General features: G+C 45.3%; 1 protein-coding gene across 3 annotated transcripts in view; it reads left to right on the top strand.

Moving 5' to 3' along the window:
• Window positions 1-21,677, top strand: part of LOC106582849 (E3 ubiquitin-protein ligase PDZRN3-B) — a 129,482-nt gene that overhangs the window by 90,819 nt on the left and 16,986 nt on the right. Inside the window, exon 1 of one of the 3 annotated variants that reach the window (XM_014166375.2) lies at window positions 10,736-11,089. The exons of the other annotated variants lie outside the window; for them this stretch is intronic. Coding sequence (XP_014021850.1) covers window positions 11,021-11,089 — 69 coding nt within the window. The 5' untranslated portion in view covers window positions 10,736-11,020. Of the gene's footprint in view, window positions 1-10,735; window positions 11,090-21,677 lie in introns of those variants that run through there. 3 annotated transcript variants of the gene reach the window in all.

A 21,677-nucleotide genomic window follows, 5' to 3' on the forward strand; every position in this document is an offset into this window, starting at 1 on the left:
GGAAATTAACAAGGACATTGCAAGCATTCACCTGTTTCCTATTTGCATTTTTATTATGGATTATAAACCCCCCACACAGTATTTGCATACATTAACGATTGAATGCAAACATTATTGTTTAACAGTTCACCAGGGCATTAACAGTTGAGTCGTTACACATTGACAAACTAAGTGCATTAGCCTTCACTGTAAGTGAAAAGAGTTTTCAATGTATTCAGTAATGACGTCTGTTGCAAATTCATTTCCACTAAAAAGATGAGTCGATTCCCTCTAAATGCAGTAACCGTTCTGTTATCTGGGGATCAGGGGGAGAGGGAGGAAGTAGAGTCATGATAAATTGGACTTTGATACTCTGGGAGTTGCTGATTGAATTCACTTATCTGCCAAACGATGTTAGCATTGGGCTGAGCAGATGTGCCAGGGCAGGCCTGGTCTTAGATAGAGGGTCCGGGATGGGGAGGAGAAGTGGAGGGACTGGATTAGATAGACCAGTCTGTTACTGTTTGTCCCAGCCCTCTGTTCTTACACTGTGACTATCACTGGGAAAGGATAACGCGCAAAGTATCATACTTATTATAACGAGAAATGATGCAAAAGGTTTACTCAATAACCCTATGACGTCTAGCCAGTGACAGTATGTGTTACGGTTGAACGTTTGTGTCCTGTTACTGTACAGTAGTTTAATCCAATGCATTATGGGAGTAATCAGTCGTGTCGCAAAACCAGATTGCCGTGGTTAATCTTCAGAAAGCTCCAGGCTCACTGGATATACTTTATTCAATGCAACTGTGATGATTTCCCAGCCTCAGGGAAAGCTATGGAGAATAAAACAATGACTTTTCTCTACATGTGTGACTGCCCTGAAGTTCTGGCCTGGACACTGACTCCTGCCACAAGCTCATTCCCAGACCCATCAGCACTCCTGGCTGTGTCGGTGTGTTTACGGCCAAGGTCGTGGAGTGGACAGAGCTCAATCTCTTGGGTGTGGAATGAGACAGGATCAGAATCGGCAGGTCTGTGTCCCATGGTGACTGTCTGTCTGAGGGGCTGTGATGAAGAGTTACTGGACAGGTCCATGTTCAGGAGTCCATTTCATTACATTACAGTGCTCTCCCAAATGAAAGGTCTGATTGAGGGGTGACCTCATCGACAGGTGAGTAACTGACATGACAGTGACATCAGAGGCTTCTATACTAGGACAGAGAGTTAGGCTAACGACCAACAAGTCAACGATGACGAATGAGGACGGCTGCCGAAGTAGAGAAACAATATTATTTTTCTACGTGCAAAGCTGCCGGTCTGTGTTACTTCACAAGATTTAATGAAATTGAAACATTAACTGGGCTAACTCAAAGACTTGGATGGCCAGTAAATCTTTAAATTAACGATCCCTCTCCCTGTTAGTCACTCAGCCAGCAGACGGACAGTGACCTCTGTGTGGCCTAGCTAGCCGTAGAGGGGATTTCCCATCCTCCCTGTTGAGTCACTGAGCAGTTTCAAAGTGAGGTAGATGTCCCTTCTCTTTAGACTGTTTGAATGTCTTTTTATTGAACCTTTATTTATCCAGGCGAGTCTCTTAAGACAAATATATGATTTACAATAATGTCCTGGAATGTGTCATACCTGACCTACAGACACATTTGAACATCACCATGAATGATACCTGTACTGTACACAGGCTGAACACACCACCAAACATACACCAACTTACAGTTTCTGCTTGGTCTCTCCACAGACAATCCTAGTTTCTATATTGTTTTGAAGAATGGAAAAGCATCTGGGACCAGATAGAACATTGGAAGGCAGAGAAGGTCATCCTTAACCTTCAGAACTGAGAGGGAGAGAGTCCTTGTGGTTATGGAGGCTGCAAGGTGCCCCACTGCCCACCTAACTGTAGCAGTAGCACCAGGCCTCTATTCTGCTCATAGTACAGGAGAGGGGCGACGGGGATGAAATATGAACTCCTTGATTATCGCGCCTAATAACTGTGTTGACAAGCTGCATGAGTTACCTTCGGGAGGCATGTCGTGACATTTGGAAAATGAGCTGTAAATAGTGTTTTATGATACCTTGCTGAGGACAATCGACAGCCCGGCTTTTTATTTGTAGCAAAGGTTAGGTGGCGATTTTAGTGGCCCTATTATGGCCGTTAATTCTTGTGGGACCAGAGGTCTTGTGTTAGTTGGAGGGTTGGAGTCGTGCCAGGGCTGAAGACATATTGGATCTGTCAGCCCCCTGGCCAGGGAGAATCCATTCCCTCCGTCATCACCACAACCAATTTATTTACATTCAAATCCATCTTGATCCCCTGTGTGAACGCCCATCTCTCTCTCTCTCTCTCTCTCTCTCTCTCTCTCTCTCTCTCTCTCTCTCTCTCTCTCTGACAGACTGCAGCTTATAGCCAAGTCACTCTATTAACAGGATGTTGGGGCCTTGTACTCTCCAGTGTGTGAATGCTGTTTATTTTTTTAAAAGCTAACAAACTCTGAAACTGTTGCATTTGTTGTTTTCCTGTCTGGCAGTGAATGTGATATTTTCGTATCAAATATGGCATTTGGTGGTTTTGTGCTTTTTGTAGAGCGGCTTTGTTTTATTTTCCCATATCCCACAAGATGGCAAATATAGAGGTAGACCCTGCTGAATACATAATGGAAGACAAACAGTGACTTTGGAGAGGAGCTGAGACTTAAACGCTATCTGTTGCCGTTTGGTTTTCTAACTCCTCTGGGAGTGGCAAGGTATCGCAGAAACATGTCTTTGGCTTTTTCACATTACAGTTGCTAAGAGATATGGCTTAGTTTGTGTACTCCATGAATGGAACCTATTTATACATGATATTTGTTAAGGCATATCAGGTTATTGATACAGTTATCATATGCATGGTTTTCTATCAAGCCAACTAAACTACCATACTGTACAGCGGTGGTCACCAACCGGTCGATCTCCAAGGCATTCCTAGTCGATCACCAAACCTTTCTGTAAAAAGAAAAACATTGATGTAGTCAACCTTGCGTTCCTATTTTTTGTAGCCTTTTCACGCTGTTGGCGGTAGGTGCACTTGATTCAGCAGCCCTAGCACTGGGAAAGCAAAGTGTTCTCATTTTGAACCATTTCATATGTCTGAAGGTAGAACTCCGCCTACCCGGGAGGCCCAGAGAGCAAATCAAGTGCACCTATAGACCTACCGCTGGCCAGTCAGATACCTCTCGAGCGCACAGCGAAATTGATACTGTGAGATTTCCAAACTTTTCAAACCATGGCTAGAGAGAGACTCAACGAATACAGCGAAGAGCTGCTGTTTTTATGAGTAAGTTCATGTCTAAGTTGTTATTCAGCACTGTCAAAGCTATAAAATGCGTGTTCTCCCTACTTCCACTCAAGCTACAACCAGCACTGCAGCTGCAATGAAGGAGTTTAGCAAAGTGTTTCCATGCGCTTGCGTTGTTATTATTAGGGGCTTGTCATTTTTAATATCGAGGAATATGTACCTTCTCTGGTCATAGGAGTAACCACATGAATTGGTGCATGAGGCAGAAATAATGCAGTGCGACTTACAGTTGAAGTCGGAAGTTGACATGCACTTAGATTGGAGTCATTAAAACTCGTTTTTCAACCACTCCACAAATTTCTTGTTAACAAACTATAGTTTTGGAAAGTCGGTTAGGACATCTACTTTGTGCATGACACAAGTCATTTTTCCAACAATTGTTTACAGACAGATTATTTCAATTAGAATTCACTGTATCACAATTCCAGTGGGTCAGAAGTTTACATAGGCTAAGTTGACTGTGCCTTTAAACAGCTTGGAAAATTCCAGAAAATTATGTCATGGCTTTAGAAGCTTCTGATAGGCTAATTGACATCATTTGAGTCAATTGGAGGTATACCTGTGGATGTATTTCAAGGCCTACCTTCAAACTCAGTGCCTCTTTGCTTGACATCATGGGAAAATCAAAAGAAATCAGCCAAGACCTCCACAAGTCTAGTTCATCCTTGGGAGAAATTTACAAATGCCTGAATGTACCACGTTCATCTGTACAAACAATAGTACTCAAGTATAAACACCATGGGACCACGCAGCCGTCATACCGCTCAGGAAGGAGACTCATTCTGTCTCCTAGAGATGAGTGTACTTTGGTGCGAAAAGTGCAAATCAATCCCAGAACAACAGCAAAGGACCTTGTGAAGATGCTGGAGGAAGCCACAAAATATCCACAGTAAAACGAGTCCTATATCGACATAACCTGAAAGGCCGCTCAGCAAGGAAGAAGCCACTACTCCAAAAACAACATTGTAAAAGTCAGACTACGGTGTGCAACTGCACATGGGGACAAAGATCGTACTTTTTGGAGAAATGTCCTCTGGGCTGATGAAACAAAAATAGAACTGTATGGCCGTAATGACCATCGTTATGTTTGTAGGAAAAAGGGGGAGGCTTGCAAGCCGAAGAACACCATCCCAACCGTGAAGCACGGGAGTGGCAACATCATGTTGTGGGGGTGCTTTGCTGGACAACAAAGTCAAGGTATTGGAGTGGCCATCACAAAGCTCTGACCTCAATCCTACAGAAAATCTGTGGGCAGAACTGAAAAAGCGTGTGTGAGCAAGAAGGCCTACAAACCTGACTCAGTTACACCATCTCTGTCAGGAGGAATGGGCCAAAATTCACCCAACTTATTGTGGGAAGCTTGTGGAAGGCTACCCGACACATTTGACCCACATTAAGCAATTTAAAGGCAATGCTACAGAATACTAGTGTATGTAAACTTCTGACCCACTGGGAATGTGATGAAAGAAATAAAAGCTGAAATAAATAAATAAATACAAATTATTCTGACATTTCACATTCATAAAATAAATTGGTGATCCTAACTGACCTAAGACAGGGAATTTTTACGAGGATTAAATGTCAGGAATTGTGAAAAACTGAGTTTAAATGTATTTGGCTAAGGTGTATGTAAACTTCCGACTTCAACTGTAAGTTTTTCGCCATCAGCTGGAAGATTATGCCCCCGTTTGTTAGTGGTGGGAGGGAGGAGGGACGGTGAGCCTCCCTGCTGCTCCTTCCCTCAGACTGACCGTCAAATGTAGGCCGTCAGTCTAGTAAAAAAAAAGAAGCTGTGCCTAACGAGTTATAAAACAAATGATCAATTACCAGTCTGATCATATACCTACGTGTTTTCAATATAGTAAAAATGTCGGTCTAGCAATAGTCAACAACCAACTTGACAGACCTTGAAGAATTTAAAAATAATAATGTGCAAATATTGTACAATCCTGGTGTGCAGATGTCTTAGACTTACCCAGAAAGACTCACAGCTGTAATTGCTGCCAAAGGTGATTCTAACATGTATTGAATCAGGGATGTGAATACTTATGTAAATGAGACAATTTATGTATTTCATTTTCAATACATTTGCACATTTTTCTAATAACATGTTTTCACTTTGTCATTATGGGGTATTGTGTGTAGATGGGTGAGAAAACAATACATTTAATCAATTTTGAATTCTGGTTGTAACACAACACAATGTGGAGTAAATCAAGGGGTGTGAATACTTTCTGAAGGCACTGTAGCCTGTTTGAACAGCAGCAAGCTTCCAATTCAAAATCTATTCTGAATAGGCTACGGAAAGATGGAGTCTCCCATCGGCATTCCCATGTCATTCCCAACAACTGGTATTAGGTCTAGACCTAAGCTGTGTAAGTCTGTTTATTTTATCGGTTTACTTACTTGTCTGTTGACCAATTTCTTGAGATTAGAGGATTTTTATGTGGTGATTTTAGGACGGTAAATACAGTCAGCGATGGCCAACGATGATTGCTGTATGTGTGTTGTACACAGATATTTAAATTGATTTTGGTAGGCTATTTCAATAACTCAGGTCTAACATGTTACGATTGCCTGATATATATACAGAGTCACATTCAGGTAAGACGTTTTGATCTCTATATACTATCGGAAAGAGCAGATTCTGAGGTTTCAGAATCAGCTACCTTTGCCAAACAACTCTTAAATGAGTGGATGAGCTCTGTTTTATAATCAAACTTTTTTTACAGAATGTCCGCAATTCCATGCTTTGCACAGTAACATAATTAAACTCAAAATATGTGACATTTTAGCTTATGTTGTTTAGGAACTAAACCCTTCTCATTTCAGGGTTCGGTCGGTATTTCACATATTTTCACACAGACCCGAGGTCCGTGGCCACCAAACGGGACCCGACCCAGATCCAAGGGTCAACTACAGAATTGTGGACCCGACCCAGGGTGGACCCGTGAAGACCTCTACTCCACACACAGAATGACTCCAGTCAAATGACAGAAAGATGGCATCATTAGTTAATCTGCCCTCTAATTAAACAGTTGTGGTGACTGTGATTCTTGGTGCTGGCCTCTGTTGGTGGGGGATCTGTGGACCACAGTCACCAGCAATGTGGAGCTAACAGCTGTCTGATGAATTATGCACAGACTAGGGTTCCAGGGGGACACACACACACACACACACACACACACACTCATAGACCTTAACGGCCTGGCTTTTAGGGGCAATCTGCAGTGGATACATCCATTTTTAGATGTATAGATGTATTATTTGTACCCATTGATTCTTGAAGAATATAACTTAGAAATGCCTCATGAGCTTAGTTCAACTGTCGTACCAAAATATAAGCTTCTTTTACTCCAATGTTTGCAAACAAAGTAAATGTAAACCAACACTGTAATAGTGACTATATAGCCTCAAAACATGGTTTAAACTATACTTTTGATATCATGAAAGTCCTTGCCTCCATAACTCTGTCTATGAATTAGAGAGTGGCTACATTTCTCCAGCCCTTTCCCTCAGCTTTATACTGACACGGGGGTCAGCTTTCTTATTGTTTCAACAGCTGATTTTCCTTTTTGAGGAGGCAAACCTATTAAAGTACCCCCTCTTCTCACTCTTCCTCACTTTCCTTGTACTACTTCTTCTTCTCCTCACACCTGTTCACCTGGTGTCCCTGTTATTCATAAAGCCAGAGCCGAGCGGGGTAGTTCCTCCTTCTCACATATCCTGTACAGATTAAGGGGATGATGTGTAGAGCCCAGACCCCATGGCCAAAGTCAATTCAGGGGAGACGCCACTAATCTCTCCCCATCACAGGTCACACTGCGGTGGGAACCTGTGGGATTATAACGATCCCTCTCTCCTTTCGACTGCCACAGACTAGCCTCAGCCTGGTCAGGCATGCCTTGTCTGCACGGAGGTGACACTTAATACATCAGCCATTTATTCATTTAGATGTCTCTTCTTCGCTATTGCCAACCCCCCCCCCCCCTCCTCCTAGCACCTCTGCTGGCATCTGGACAGAGCATTATGGAGTGTGAGAAGGACTGGACTCTTATCGTTGTCTGCCATCGTCTCCTGTTTCCTTCACGTGTTGCCACATCACTTCCACAGAGCCAGTCTCAACATTCTGCTAAACCCCCTGTTTCTCTCTGATCTCCTCAGGTCATAAAAACCTCATCCAGGTTGCAAGACCAGTCGATTCGTCAGATAAAGAGGCTGATAGCTTGACATTTTCCAGCGCTGCGTGCTAAAATGCAGAGGTCATCTCCCATGAACCCAGTGGCATGGTGAAGAGACCCTGGTAGATCTACAGGGATGCTGCTATGCCCTGCAGCAGAAACACTGTTAAAGCTCCACAACAGATCAGCACTGAGACTGTAGAGGGGGTCAGCCATACACTGTTAACCCTGGTGCACCTGTAGTAAACCTTCAATTAGTGTGAGCTGAGCGGGTGTTTAAGCGGCTGTCAGCCTGGCGCTTGTAAATACATGCCACCTGTATCCGTGTTGCTCATAGTAGTATGGAGATAACTTTCGCCTACAGCACATAGGCTGAGGAGGGACACACCCAATCAGGGTAAGCCTCACACGTGAAAGAACTGCAGGAGATACTGTACATACATATTATGTGATCTCTGGCCTCTTCAATCCAAATGTATCTTGAGAGAGAGCCTTGCAGGGAACAAAGTAAGAGAGAGACAGATAATGAGGGAATGTGTGGAAGACCGAGGGACTCCGAACCTCTGCCCCCTTCCTCTATCCCTATCCAACCCCCCCCCCCCCCCCCCCCCCTCAATGTTTACAGTGACAAGCCACATGACTTGTTACTGGGTCCTGTGTCGAGGCAGGAGCCACTAATGAGACTGGGGCTTGGTGTTGGACTCCTCTCCAGAGCCTACATATCAAGACGCTGTTTGAAGCCTGTTTAACCCCCAAAAAGGGCTCATGTTTAGCGTCACCATGCTCAGTGGGGGGTATACTGTTGTCACAGCAACTATAGATGAATTGGTCATTTGATTAACGCAGTGCTCTGACGTGGCTATTCTTTCCATTGTCACAATCCCTTGTGAAACAAATATGAATAACATAAAATCAGGTCTACATGCTCGTTTGTCCCATCCATATGGTTTCTATGTAAATCTATGTGGTTCATTCTCCAGAGTGAATGGCCCTGGATAGGGGACTGGGCTTTCAGCGCCTCTGCCCATCAAACTCTGGAACTCCCCCCCCCCCCCCAGACGCTCGCAACTCTGACTCTAATCATCACCTTCAAAAACAGACAAAAAAACGACTTGTTCAGTCTGGCTTTCCCCTCAGTTTGGGTTAGCTCTTAATCGCTAGCTTAGTTTAGTTCATTAGGATACCCATTAGCTACTGCACATGCAGCAGCTACTCTTCCTGGGTTCCACAGCTTAAGCTCAGTAGATTTCATTGCTATTTTTCCTTTGTCTTAGCCTTGTTTTCTTTTTTACTCTCTTTCTGTACAGTGTCTTTGGATTTCTTGAAAGGCGCTTTAAATCCCATGTATTATTATTGGCTACACTGAGCATCCTAGTAAAGCCTGTTTATCAGCACACTGACCACTGGGACTATACAAGCTGTTGGACACAATAAGACTGATTATAATAACAGCTCCTGCAAAAGGAGCTTTCAGTTTGCCTGTGGCAGGTTTTCCTTATAATAAGACTCTATAATCAGCTCTGTAATATTATCATATCGTTTCTGTTGTTAATGTGTGCAGCCTAAAGTGGTGGGAGCGATTTATTATTGAGAGATTATCCATAGCTGGTCTCCCAATGGTTAAATCTCTGCAGATGGATAAGGAGCCTGGCTGGATCCTATAGAATGAGAGCTGGAGGGGTTTGTCTTTCTCTGAAGGAGGATCCCATTGGAGCAGTGTCATGGCCCATGGTGGAGCGGGCCTGGGAGGCAGTGGTGAGGGAAGCAGATGGGGATAGGGATAGGGAAGCAGCGTCGACAGACAGATAGAGATCAGTGGAAACGTCTGGCCTGAGGAAACGCTGTGCTCATGTACCACTATCAACACCAGCCACCACCCAGGGACCCAACCAGCCATGTAATGTAGACAGGTATGAATCTAGCCAAAAATGTTCTATGAATGAGAGCAGAGCAGACATGGGTTATGGGACGGGGCCCCGTTGACCAGTGTCTGAAATAATGTTTCCTTTCGCGATAACCCCCACGTCCGACAGACGCAGGAATGACGGCCCAGTGTAAGTAGGAGCATGGGTAAATATCAAGAATGAGTAGATGTCTGTGATGTTATGGTTCACATATCACATCATCTGTCACTTCATCACATCATTTGCCTTGAAGTGTTATTAACCTTTGCCAGTGTAGTGACGTGAGCACAGCGGTGCCATTTTCCCAGCACTCCCCAGCACAGGCCTGGATGATCGCTTATTGCCAAGTGGCATCAGGCTGGATGGGCCAATGTGTCACTAATTGCGTGAGCAGAGGAGAGGAGGGGCTACGGCAGCGCCGCTCAGACAGGGGCATTCTGTTTCTGGGAGGTCCGTGCCACCCCTCATTGTCGAAATAAACAATGCCACCCAGCGCCCCACTATCTAACTCTAATTGGCATTACGGTTTGGTTGGCTGCGTGGCACCAGAGCGGGCACCAGAGCCCATGCCAGGTCTGCCACACTGGAGACGTAGCCTTTGTCAGCTCAGGCGATGGAAAGGGTAGCCTGTGACTTAGGATGGGGACGCCACCGAGGACCCAGAGAATGGCATGTCACTTGCCATCAGTTGCTCCATTGGCTGAAGCTTCCCTCTAAGTTTTAGGAAGCTAGGGTAAACATGTCATCTCTTTTTGTTTGACTGTTTGTTTGGCCGTCGGCCCACCCATTAAGATAATTAAATGGGAAAGAATAATTCGGCTTTATTCTGAGAAAGCATATGACAAAGGTCATGGTGGGAAAAAAATTATTGAACCGGGGACATGAAAAATTCCCTCTGTCTCCTTTGTTTTCTCTCAACCTCTTTCATAGAGCGTTTCTGTGGACTTTGTCTAATCCAACATTGGAGATGGATGCCTCTTTGTGGCTCTGTGCACATGGGACCCGGGTCATTGTCACCGCACTGAATGATTCAGATGTAATGTCTGGAAGGGTTAAGACTGACGAACTCTCCTGGCCCCAGGAGAGGAAGTCATGTTTGTTTGCAGCGACTACAAAAAGCCTCCATGTCACTCACTTTGTCCTCGACACAATAGACGTAATGATTGTTAATTAATGAAACTTCAGCTGGCATAGTCTGTGGTTACCCCCACTCCTCCCCCTTTTAACTCCCCGTCCCCCGTCGTATTGGGGCAGTACCTCATGAATATTCAGTGAGTGGCTGCCTAATTTGCATGAGGGGGTATATATAGGCTGAGAACAGAGCGGAAGAGACTCAGAGAGTGAGGGAGTGTGCGTGCGAGTTAGTGAGAGACTGACTGAGAGCAGAGCGTGCTTACTCCTACTCAGACACACACTCACAGACACACGCGCACGGCTGGCTGCGCAGCCTTCATATAAATCCTGCCAGCTAGACCTATTTCCTTGGAGAGTGGGAGACAGAGCAGACTGGTCAGTGGCTCATCAGCTCCATGTGAGCCAGTGGCCCAGAGAGAGACAACCTGCCTGGCTGACTGGAGGGGAAGACTGGATGGTGAGATTCCTCCACCATGGGATGCAGCCTCTGTACCCTGCAGAAGCCCGAGGAGCAATACAAACTACTCTATGAGGTCTGCCAGGTACTGTAACCACTTCTGCCTTCTCCTGAACGGCTGAACTTTCAGGGCTGTTAAATCACTGCAATAACACGTGCATGTGACATACAATTTGATTTGATACGAGAAGTCAACTCAGAAAGTGTAGAGGTTCTGCAAAGGGACATAGGATGCAGACGTTTCGTTGTCTACTGCTATGTAAATGCATTACATCTGTGTAAGAACTGATTTCTTCACTATCTGGGATATTTCTGTTTGTGGTTGTAGTGTTTCTCTGGTGTTGTAGATTTTGGTTTCTTTGTGTTGTAGTTTGGTGTTTTTTCTTTGCGTTTGGCTTCTCTGCTGGATTCATCCCAGTGTGGCTCGGGCAGATTGACTAACAGGGTGGGAGTAGAGTGTTGTTGCTGCCTGGCTGGATAGTTGGATCTCTTCTGGTGCTGCAGTAGTGTGAACTCTGGGTGCGGGGTCAGGGAGCGGTGATGAGGAGGTGTAGTTAAAGGAGGGCTGATGATGAAGTTGACAGCTCTCTGAATGTGTCTGTTAGTGTGTGCTGATCACAACCCACCTCCTCATTGTCAACAGACTGCTGACTCAGCCACTTCTGACTTTAACCCCTGGTTGACTCTTACTTTAGGTTTATGTTTAACACTATAATGCGTAGTCTGCACATTTTTTACTGAGATAATAGACGAGAGGTGTTGTATAGGTATTTGATCAATTAAAATGTAGTTTTTGTTGTTTTCAACCAAGTTTATTTAACAATGAGGAATGTATCATCCCTCGCCCCAATGTTTATATATTTAGCAGCCTTAATTTGAATGAAAAAGTTCAAGCCTACAAAAAAATAAATGAATTAGTACCCATCAAGCACACAGGGATTTCCTGTTGTAGGATGGAAGGCACTTCTGATTCAGTGTATATATTACCAACATCGAAAAATATAACTTTTTCACTTTTTCAAAGAAAACATTGTACAGCCTGGGATACAACCACAAATAAAGGGGAATGGTAGAGTGGGGAACCATATGGCTCGTCAAAGTCCAATCATTCTACCATATCCCTTCTGTCCTCAGATGAACCTACTATGCTAATTAACAGTAGTTACTCTGTCTGGAAGGAAGAGAAGAGCTTCATTTATTACACGTTGATCGAGCCAGCATTGAGGGACTATAATTCAGTTGACTATCATTTTAAAATGTTTGTTATGATGGGAAAGAGAATGAATGGGGATGACAGCCCTAGTCATAGACTGTTCTCTCTGCTACCGCAAGGCAAGCGGTACCGGAGTGCCAAGTCTACGTCCAAGATGCTTCTAAACAGCTTCTACCCCCAAGCCGTAAGACTACTGAACATCTAATCAAATGGCTACCTGGACTGTTTGCATTGCCCCCCCCCCCCCCCCCTTACGCTGCTGCTACTCTCTGTTATTATCTATGCATAAGTCACTTTAATAACTCTACCCAAATGTATATATTACCTCAATTACCTCGACTAACCGGTGCCCCCGCACATTGACTCTGTACCGGTACCCCCTGTATATACATTTACATTTACGTCATTTAGCAGACGCTCTTATCCAGAGCGACTTACAAATTGGTGCATTCAGCTTATGATATCCAGTGGAACAACCACTTTACAATAGTACATCTATATCTTTTTTTTGGGGGGGGGGGGGGGGGGGGTAAATGTATGTTATTGTAATGTATGTTATGTAATGTATGTTATGTCACAAATGTTATTTTACTGGGCTTGTGAGTAAGCGTTTCACTAAGGTCTACCCCTGTGGTGTTGTATTCAGCGCATGTGACAAATACAATTTGATTTGACAGACATTCAGCATGCTGTTTGCTTTCTGTCCAGAAGGGGGAACTTCAGATCAAACACATGACCATTCCCTGTAGTCAACATATGCTTTTTCACGGTCTGCCTTCACGAACAGTAGGCCTACTATATTCATCTTAAAGCAGGTGTGCACTACCACTGAACATGTACTAATAAGAACACAGCTAGACAGTATGTCAGCAGACAAAGCTTAAGCTCCAAGTGTCTCACTCTGACAGACTGGGTTTTAGTCTTGTGAGCAGAAACAAAGGAATGTTTTCTAGCTTTTCGTTTTTCTCCGTGTTCTTTTCCGAAGAGTGTTGCTAGCGTATTACAGTCAATGACAAGCCCGTTTAGTGAGAAAGGTGCTGCAGTGTAGCAGGCTGCGTGTTGGCTGGTTTAAATGAAGCTGCTGTATGAACAAGCGCTGTATGCATCTTCCTCATTATTCCCCAAAAATATGTTCTGTTCCGTCCCATTAGCGAGAGATGACAGTATTTGGTCTGCAAATCACCCTGCTTTGATCATTCCAGGTCTGCTTCAGAATGACTAAAAGGTAGGAAAGGGGTACATTTTGTGATGCTAAGTGGATTCTGGGTTTTGGTAAATCAAACAGCTGATGTGAAAGCCCCCTCTCCTTCTCTATTTAACCCCCCCCCCCCTTAAAAAAGAACATGGTACTATAGAAGGGCAATGTCCCTTTGTTCCTCTCCCTATTAAGCCACAGCCAGGCTGTCATTCTGCCTGTCAATTACTGTTGATTGGCAGGCTGTTAGCTGGCGGAATCCTACTGTTTCTCTTATGGCACCCTCCCTCCGCCTTGCCCATTAGTCCTACCAGGAGGGAGAGCCACCTGAACAGACTGAGCCAGGCAGAGTAGAAACGGCTGCTCCGTGTTTCACATCAAACCCTATTCATTACTGGTAGCTAACCTCGGACAAGCCCATTCAGCAACCCTTCCTCCCTCCCCGATCACATAGATCATGCGATTCAACTTGATACATCTTTTTTTGTATTGATGCACCTTGACTTTGAATGATAAAACAATAAAGAACGACGTTATCCGCCTTGGTTCCTCCGAGCCACTCTGTTGGCTGAAAGATGAAGCATTATCTCAAGAAAGAAAGGGGAAAAGCTTAGCAATTTGATTAACCTTGCACATTAAAACGGTTTTTCTCTGTCTGCGGGCAGTAGAAGAGAGGACGTTTCTCCCGTCCAGTTTGTGTGTGTCTATTTCTGTCAGCCATCAGCTGATGGTGAGAGAGCAGAGCTGTTCTCATTAAGGGTCCAGAGCCTGTTAGCCATGCCGTCAGCCACTCCACCAGCTCTAATTGGGAACATAATGAAGATCTTTGTGACGTCTGGCTTTTTTTTGGCGTCCGTGTCCGCAGGAACGGTGGCTCATAAACCATGGAAGTGTTGTTGTGCAGATTTATTTTTGGTCACTCACTCACTGTCCTGAAGAGTGTGCCTTTGGCCAGGGTTGAGGTGAGGTCACTTCCTGTCAGGACAGGACTTGTACTGTGACAGGGAGGGTGGCCCAGGCTTCCAATGAACAGGGTGAACAACATGTCGAAATAAAAGTGAATCTGCCAGCATGTCTTTAGGAGAAAAAAAGAATATCCTGTTGTCACAACATCCTGTTGTAGTTGTTTTATTGTCACGCTCCTGTGTTAAGTTGGGTGTGGGTGAACATTCTCACTGCCAGTTTCTCCACCATCCTCATGTGTGGATTAGACCTCTTTTAGCCTCTGTGTGTGTGAGTGCATGCATGCGTGCCTGTCTGTCTGCGCTCTGCACGCTTACCCAAGTTCACGCAGGCGTGTGCCGACAGTGCCCTGTGCCATGTGGCCACCTCATTGGAGAGTTCAAAAGGGTGGGTTTGTGTTTGCCCGCACGCGTGTTAAATGAATCCAATGAGGCTGGGACTATGGTTGTATACAGAAATCAGGGTAGATCAAGGAGGTCTGTCTGTCAGTGAGCCCTGAGATGGGATACACACAGATCCTCTTGATCAAGCTGCCTGGCACACTGCCCACACCACTCTATACACACACACACACACACACACACACACACACACACACACACACACACACACACACACACACACACACACACACACACACACACACACACACACACACACACACACACACACACACACACACACAGCTCCTTAGGGGTTTAATGATGAACAACACTCAATGTTGCTCTCTGTATATCTCACTGTTTACACACACCTACTGCTCCCAGACAGGGGAAACATTGCTGTTATGGATACGAGTCTCCTATCTAGTGAGTGTGTTATCTCTAATAAGAATTACATTTCAACAGGAATCCCTGCTGAATCAGCAATCGCTGGTTGCCGTGACGGTCATTGTTGGTTGCCGTGATAGTGATCGTTGGTTGCCGTGTCAGTCCATTGTTTGCCTGCCTCTGTAATATGCCAAAAGTGAAAATCGGTTATGGCAATGATTTCAATCAAGATACCCTTTGGAAAGCCACTGTATAAGGAATGAGTATTAGTAAGCAGCATGAAAGGCATCCTGGAGGCAGAAGAAGTCCACATAATTAGAGCTTTGAGTAGGGCAGGTTAGGTGCAGTAGGGAGGGAGGAGGGACTGTCTCAGTCCCCTCTGCGGAAACTTGACCCCTGGAACAGGCCTGAACCCCAAACTCACTCTTCAAAGCTGGAAAGGTAAGCGCCATGCAGAGATGCAAGCTCAGCTGCTTTTGTCAGGGCACTGATGGTTGGATCGCTGGAAACTCTGTGTGACAGTCCTGTCTGACCCACGGCTCCTAATCTCTCCACAAGTGGCCTGTAATAGCCGTGGCGCCGGTCTGTGTCTTGTATAAGACCCAGGGCTTAATGAGAGCTTCAACACAAGCCCCCCATTTAAGCTCTGATCCAGACTGGAACTGGCCTCAGCAACGTTGTCACTGCTGCTTTACTGTGCCGTCGTTTACAGTGCTCGTTATAGAGGGACAGTTTGGGGGTAAAGAAAGAGATTGATACATTTGTGATCGGAGCAAACTGTTGGAGATACTATTGGACCCGTTATTTGCTAGCAAGATTTTTCACTTCAAAATATTCTGATATTCATCAAATGTATATGAAACTGGCCAAAGACATTTAAGCATGACGTCTTCCTTCAGCCTGACGGAAGAGAATGAGATGAAAATATTTGTCCACCGTGGCCCCAACCCCCACTGTCAGGACCCCTGTCATTAAAGCATCATGACATGTGGAGCTCCTGGACGGCTCTCCCCCTTTCCCCCTCTCCCCCTCTCCTGGTAATGAGGCTTGACAGAGGCGGGGTGGGGAGACAAAGCAGGCTGCGCTGAGGAGCCCACTACACTGTTTAATAAGAGGCAGGTTCACCCTGGTGCGCCTCCACATCTGTTCAACACTTGAGCAGGTGGCTAGCAGCCACTGGGGGGAGTGCTCCTCCTCGCACCAGCCCCCATCCCTCATATCCTCCATCCCCCTGTCCCCCGTCCCTCCTTCCTCAGTCCAAGGCTGGCACTGAGGAGCACAGACACCATATGTAGACACAACAACACAGACACCATATGTAGACACAACAACACAGATGCCATATGTAGACACAACAACACAGACGCCATATGTAGACACAACAACACAGACGCCATATGTAGACACAACAACACAGACGCCATATGTAGACACAACAACACAGACGCCATATGTAGACACAACAACACAGATGCCATATGTAGACACAACAACACAGACACCATATGTAGACACAGCAACACAGACGCCATATGTAGACACTAGTGTACTACATGCTGTACTTAAACTGCATACTCGGCATTTCGGCATTCGATCTAGTAGAATTCACTCGTCATTTCCGTGTTTGACAGCAGCTGATAATCAGATAAATTGACGTGAAGTGCCCAAATGAACATGTGACGGGGGTCAACACAATCGAGCATTAGATGCCGTATTCGGATTACTGGACACCTGCTCGTCGAACATCTCATTCGAAAATCATTGTTGGTCCCCCCTTTGCTGCTATAACAGCCTCCACTCTTCTGGGAAGTCTTTCCACTAGATGTTGGAACATTGCTGCGGGGACATGCTTCCATTCATCCACAAGAGCATTAGTGAGGTCGGGCACTGATGTTGGGCGATTAGGCCTGGCTTGCAGTCGGCATTCCAATTCATCCCAAAAATGTTTGATGGGGTTGAGGTCAGGGCTCTGTGCAGGCCAGTCAAGTTATTACACACCAATCTCGACAAACCATTTCTGTATGGACCTCGCTTTGTGCACGAAGACATTGCCATAATGAAACAAGAAAGGGCCTTCCCCAAACTATTGCCACAAAGTTGGAAGTACAGAATCATCTAGAATGTCATTATATGCTGTAACATTAAGATTTCCCTTCGCTGGAATTAAGGGGCCTAGCCCGAACCATGAAAAACATCCCCAGACCATTATTCTTCCTCCACCAAACTTTTCAGTTGGCACTATGCATTGAGGCAGGTAGCGTTCTCCTGGCATCCGCCAAACCCAAATTTGTCCGTCGGACTGCAAGATGGTGAAGCGTGGTTCATCACTCCAGAGAACCCGTTTCCACTGCTCCAGAGTCCAATGGAGGCAAGCTTTACACCACTCTAGTCAAAGCTTGGCATTGCGCATTGTGATCTTAGGCTTGTGTGCGGCTGATCGGCCACGGAAACCCATTTCAGCTCTCGACAAACAGTTCTTGTGCTGATGTTGCTTCCAGAGGAGGTTTGGAACTCAGTAGTGAATGTTGCAACTGAGGACAGACGATTTTTGCGCGCTACATGCTTCAGCACTCTGCGGTCCCGTTCAGTGAGCTTGTGTGGCATACCACTTCGCAGCTGAGATGTTGTGGCTCCTAGACATATCTACTTAACAATAACAGCACTTACAGTTGACCGGGGCAGCTTTAGCAGGGCAGACATTTGACGAAGTGAGTTGTTAGAAAGGTGGCATCCTATGACTGCGTCACGTCGAAGATCATTGAGCTCTTCAGTAAAGCCATTCTACTGCCAATGTTTGTCTATGGAGATTGCATGGCTGGGTGCCTGATTTTATACACATGTCAGCAATGGGTTTGGCTGAAATAGCCAAATACACTCATTTGAAGGGGTGTCCACATACTTTTGTGTATATATAGTGTTTTTTCGAAATTTCACATACTATAAAACTACATTTTTTTCGCAAACTATTTAGTACGCTAGTATGGGTATTCGGATATGGTCAGTACCACAGAAATCCCACTATGGTGTACTTGTACAGTTGCTGGCTGCTTTTTGAGTGGTTATTGTAAAGCATTATTCTTCATTTAGCATGGAATGACATGGGTTGGTCTCTGGCCCCATTCTTCCAGGCAGATGGAAATATAACACTGAAGGTTATACCAATGACACAAAGATTACTACATTTGCCACAAACGTCCGTCAGATTCCTGAAATAGAAAGACATCATCATTTGGACCCATATGGATATGGGGGTCAGATGTTACTGTGTGGGAGGACGGGCGGACAGACAGACAGGTGGGACTGTTCCTTTTATGAGGACATGATATTTCCTCTATCATGTGTGATCCTGTATGTAGACAGAAACACCCAGAGAGATCAGGTGTACATGCTATTTTCGGATATAGAAATGTCCTCTCACTGTCAACTGCGTTTATTTTCAGCAAACTTAACATGTGTAAATATTTGTATGAACATAAGATTCAACAACTGAGACATAAACTGAACAAGTTCCACAGGCATGTGACTAACAAAAATGGAATAATGTGTCCCTGAAGAAAGGGGGGGTAGAAATACAAAATACAGTGAGTATCTGGTGTGGCCACCAGCTGCATTAAGTACTGCAGTGCATCTCCTCCTCATGGACTGCACCAGATTTGCCAGTTCTTGCTGTGAGATGTTACCCCACTCTTCCACCAAGGCACCTGCAAGTTCCCGGACATTTCTGGGGGGAATGGCCCTAGCCCTCACCCTCCGATCCAACAGGTTCCAGACGTGCTCAATGGGATTGAGATCCGGGCTCTTCGCTGTCCATGGCAGAACACTGACATTCCTGTCTTGCAGGAAATCACGCACAGAACGAGCAGTATGGCTGGTGGCATTGTCATGCTGGAGGGTCATGTCAGGATGAGTCTGCAGGCAGGGTACCACATGAGGGAGGAGGATGTCTTCCCTGTAACGCACAGCGTTGAGATTGCCTGCAATGACAACAAACTCAGTCCGATGATGCTGTGACACACCGCCCCAGACCATGACGGACCCTACACCTCCAAATCGATCCCGCTCCAGAGTACAGGCCTCGGTGTAACGCTCATTCCTTCGACGATAAACGTGAAAAAGTCTTGTCTTGTTTAAAACAATAACCTACAGTACAGTTGTTACCAAAAGTTTTGAGAATGACACAAATATTAATTTTCACAAAGTCTGCTACCTCAGTTTGTATGATGGCAATTTGCATATACTCCAGAATATTATGAAGAGTGATCAGGTGAATTGCAGTCCCTCTTTGCCATGCAAATGAACTGAATCCCCCAAAAATATTTCCACTGCATTTCAGCCCTGCCACAAAAGGACCAGCTGACATCATGTCAGTGATTCTCTCGTTAACACAGGTGTGAGTGTTGACGAGGACAAGGCTGGAGATGCTGATTGAGTTCAAATAACAGACTGGAAGCTTCAAAAGGAGGGTGGTGCTTGGAATCATTGTTCTTCCTCTGTCAAACATGGTTACCTGCAAGGAAACAGGTGCCGTCATCATTGCTTTACACAAAAAGGGGCTTCACAGGCAAGGATATTGCTGCCAGTAAGATAGCACCTAAATCAACCATTTATCGGATCATCAAGAACTTCAAGGAGAGCGGTTCAATTGTTGTGAAGAAGGCTTCAGGGCGCCAGGACCATCTCCTAAAGTTGATTCAGCTGCGGGATCGGGGTACCACCAGTGCAGAGCTTGCTCAGGAATAGCAGCAGGCAGGTGAGAGTGCATCTGCACGCACAGTGAGGCGAAGACTTTTGGAGGATGGCCTGGTGTCAAGAAGGGCAGCAAAGAAGCCACTTCTCTCCAGGAAAAACATCAGGGACAGACTGATATTCTGCAAAAGGTACAGGGACTGCTGAGGACTGGGGTAAAGTCATTTTCTCTGATGAATCCCCCTTCCGATTGTTTGGGGCATCCGGAAAAAAGCTTGTCCGGAGAAGACAAGGTGAGCGCTACCATCAGTCCTGTGTCATGCCAACAGTAAAGCATCCTGAGACCATTCATGTGTGGGGTTGCTTCTCAGCCAAGGGAGTGGGCTCACTCACAATTTTGCCTAAGAACACAGCCATGAATAAAGAATGGTACCAACACATCCTCCGAGAGCAACTTCTCCCAACCATCCAGGAACAGTTTGGTGATGAACAATGCCTTTTCCAGCATGATGGAGCACCTTGCCATAAGGCAAAAGTGATAACTAAGTGGCTCGGGGAACAAAACATCGATATTTTGGGTCCATGGCCAGGAAACTCCCCAGACCTTAATCCCATTGAGAACTTGTGGTCAATCCTCAAGAGGCGGGTGGACAAACAAAAACCCACAAATTCTGACAAACTCCAAGCATTGATTATGCAAGAATGGGCTGCCATCAGTCAGGATGTGGCCCAGAAGTTAATTGACAGCATGCCAGGGTGGATTGCAGAGGTCTTGAAAAAGAAGGGTCAACACTGCAAATATTGACTCTGCATCAACTTCATGCAATTGTTATAAAAGCATTTGACACTTATGAAATGCTTGTAAATATACTTCAGTAACATCTGACAAAAATATCTAAAGACACTGAAGCAGGAAACTTTGTGGAAATTAATATTTGTGTCATTCTTAAAACTTTTGACCACGACTGTAGACCTATAGACTAGTCAGACTCATGATAATGCATTTGGTAGCTTCACCTCTTGCTATCAGGGAAATGTTCTAGTGTACTTTGATTTGCATTCATTTATCCAAACGAAACCCATTCCTGTGCTATGTGTGGATGGTTACTATTCATTTACAGTTACACAGCTCCTTCATTGGGGCCTTATGCACGAAGCCAGAGACCGGTCATGTATTTGATTCTGATAGGACATGATTAAGAGAGAACCAAACATCATCTGTGTGCATGTAGGCCTACCATGTGAATGCACCAATCTGTCCCCTGTGTCTGTCTGCAATATACCATCATGAATAAGCCATCTGAACCGACAGAGAGAAGGGCTTTAAGTGGCAGGGGACATTTTAATGCAGATGATGGAGGCTCATTATGATGTGGAGGCAGAAAGGGCCCTCCCTGAGCTGCTATTCACCGGCAGCCCATCACTGTCCCATGCTACATTCAGGCCCCTGGTGCTAAGTGTTAATGTGGTGACCAGGGTGTGTTTTACTGTGACTTGTGGGGCCACCTGAGACCCAGAGCTATGATCCCTGTGTGGAGATGAGGAGCTGAGGATGCCCCGAGCAGCTCCTGTAGCCCTGCTGCGATCCCTGCAGGAGTCCGCTTGGTGCCACCAGTCACTGTCATTTAAACGTCTATTTTGATTGGCTGTTTGTAACGTGTGTCTGTCTGTACTACAGTATGTGTGCTTGATTGCAGATGGGGGGAGCTTTCTGAGATGATTGAGAGAGGAAGCCATAGGTTACACACACAGCAGCTGTTTCTCTGGCTCTACATATTAGTGAGACTACTATATCTGTGACGGTGCCGTCCTGAGTAAATGATGGTAGCGCTAACAGACATGGAGC

The sequence above is a fragment of the Salmo salar genome, chromosome 22 (genome assembly GCF_965601325.2).
Source record: "Salmo salar chromosome 22, fSalSal1, whole genome shotgun sequence".
In the NCBI taxonomy this organism is placed as follows: domain Eukaryota; kingdom Metazoa; phylum Chordata; class Actinopteri; order Salmoniformes; family Salmonidae; genus Salmo; species Salmo salar.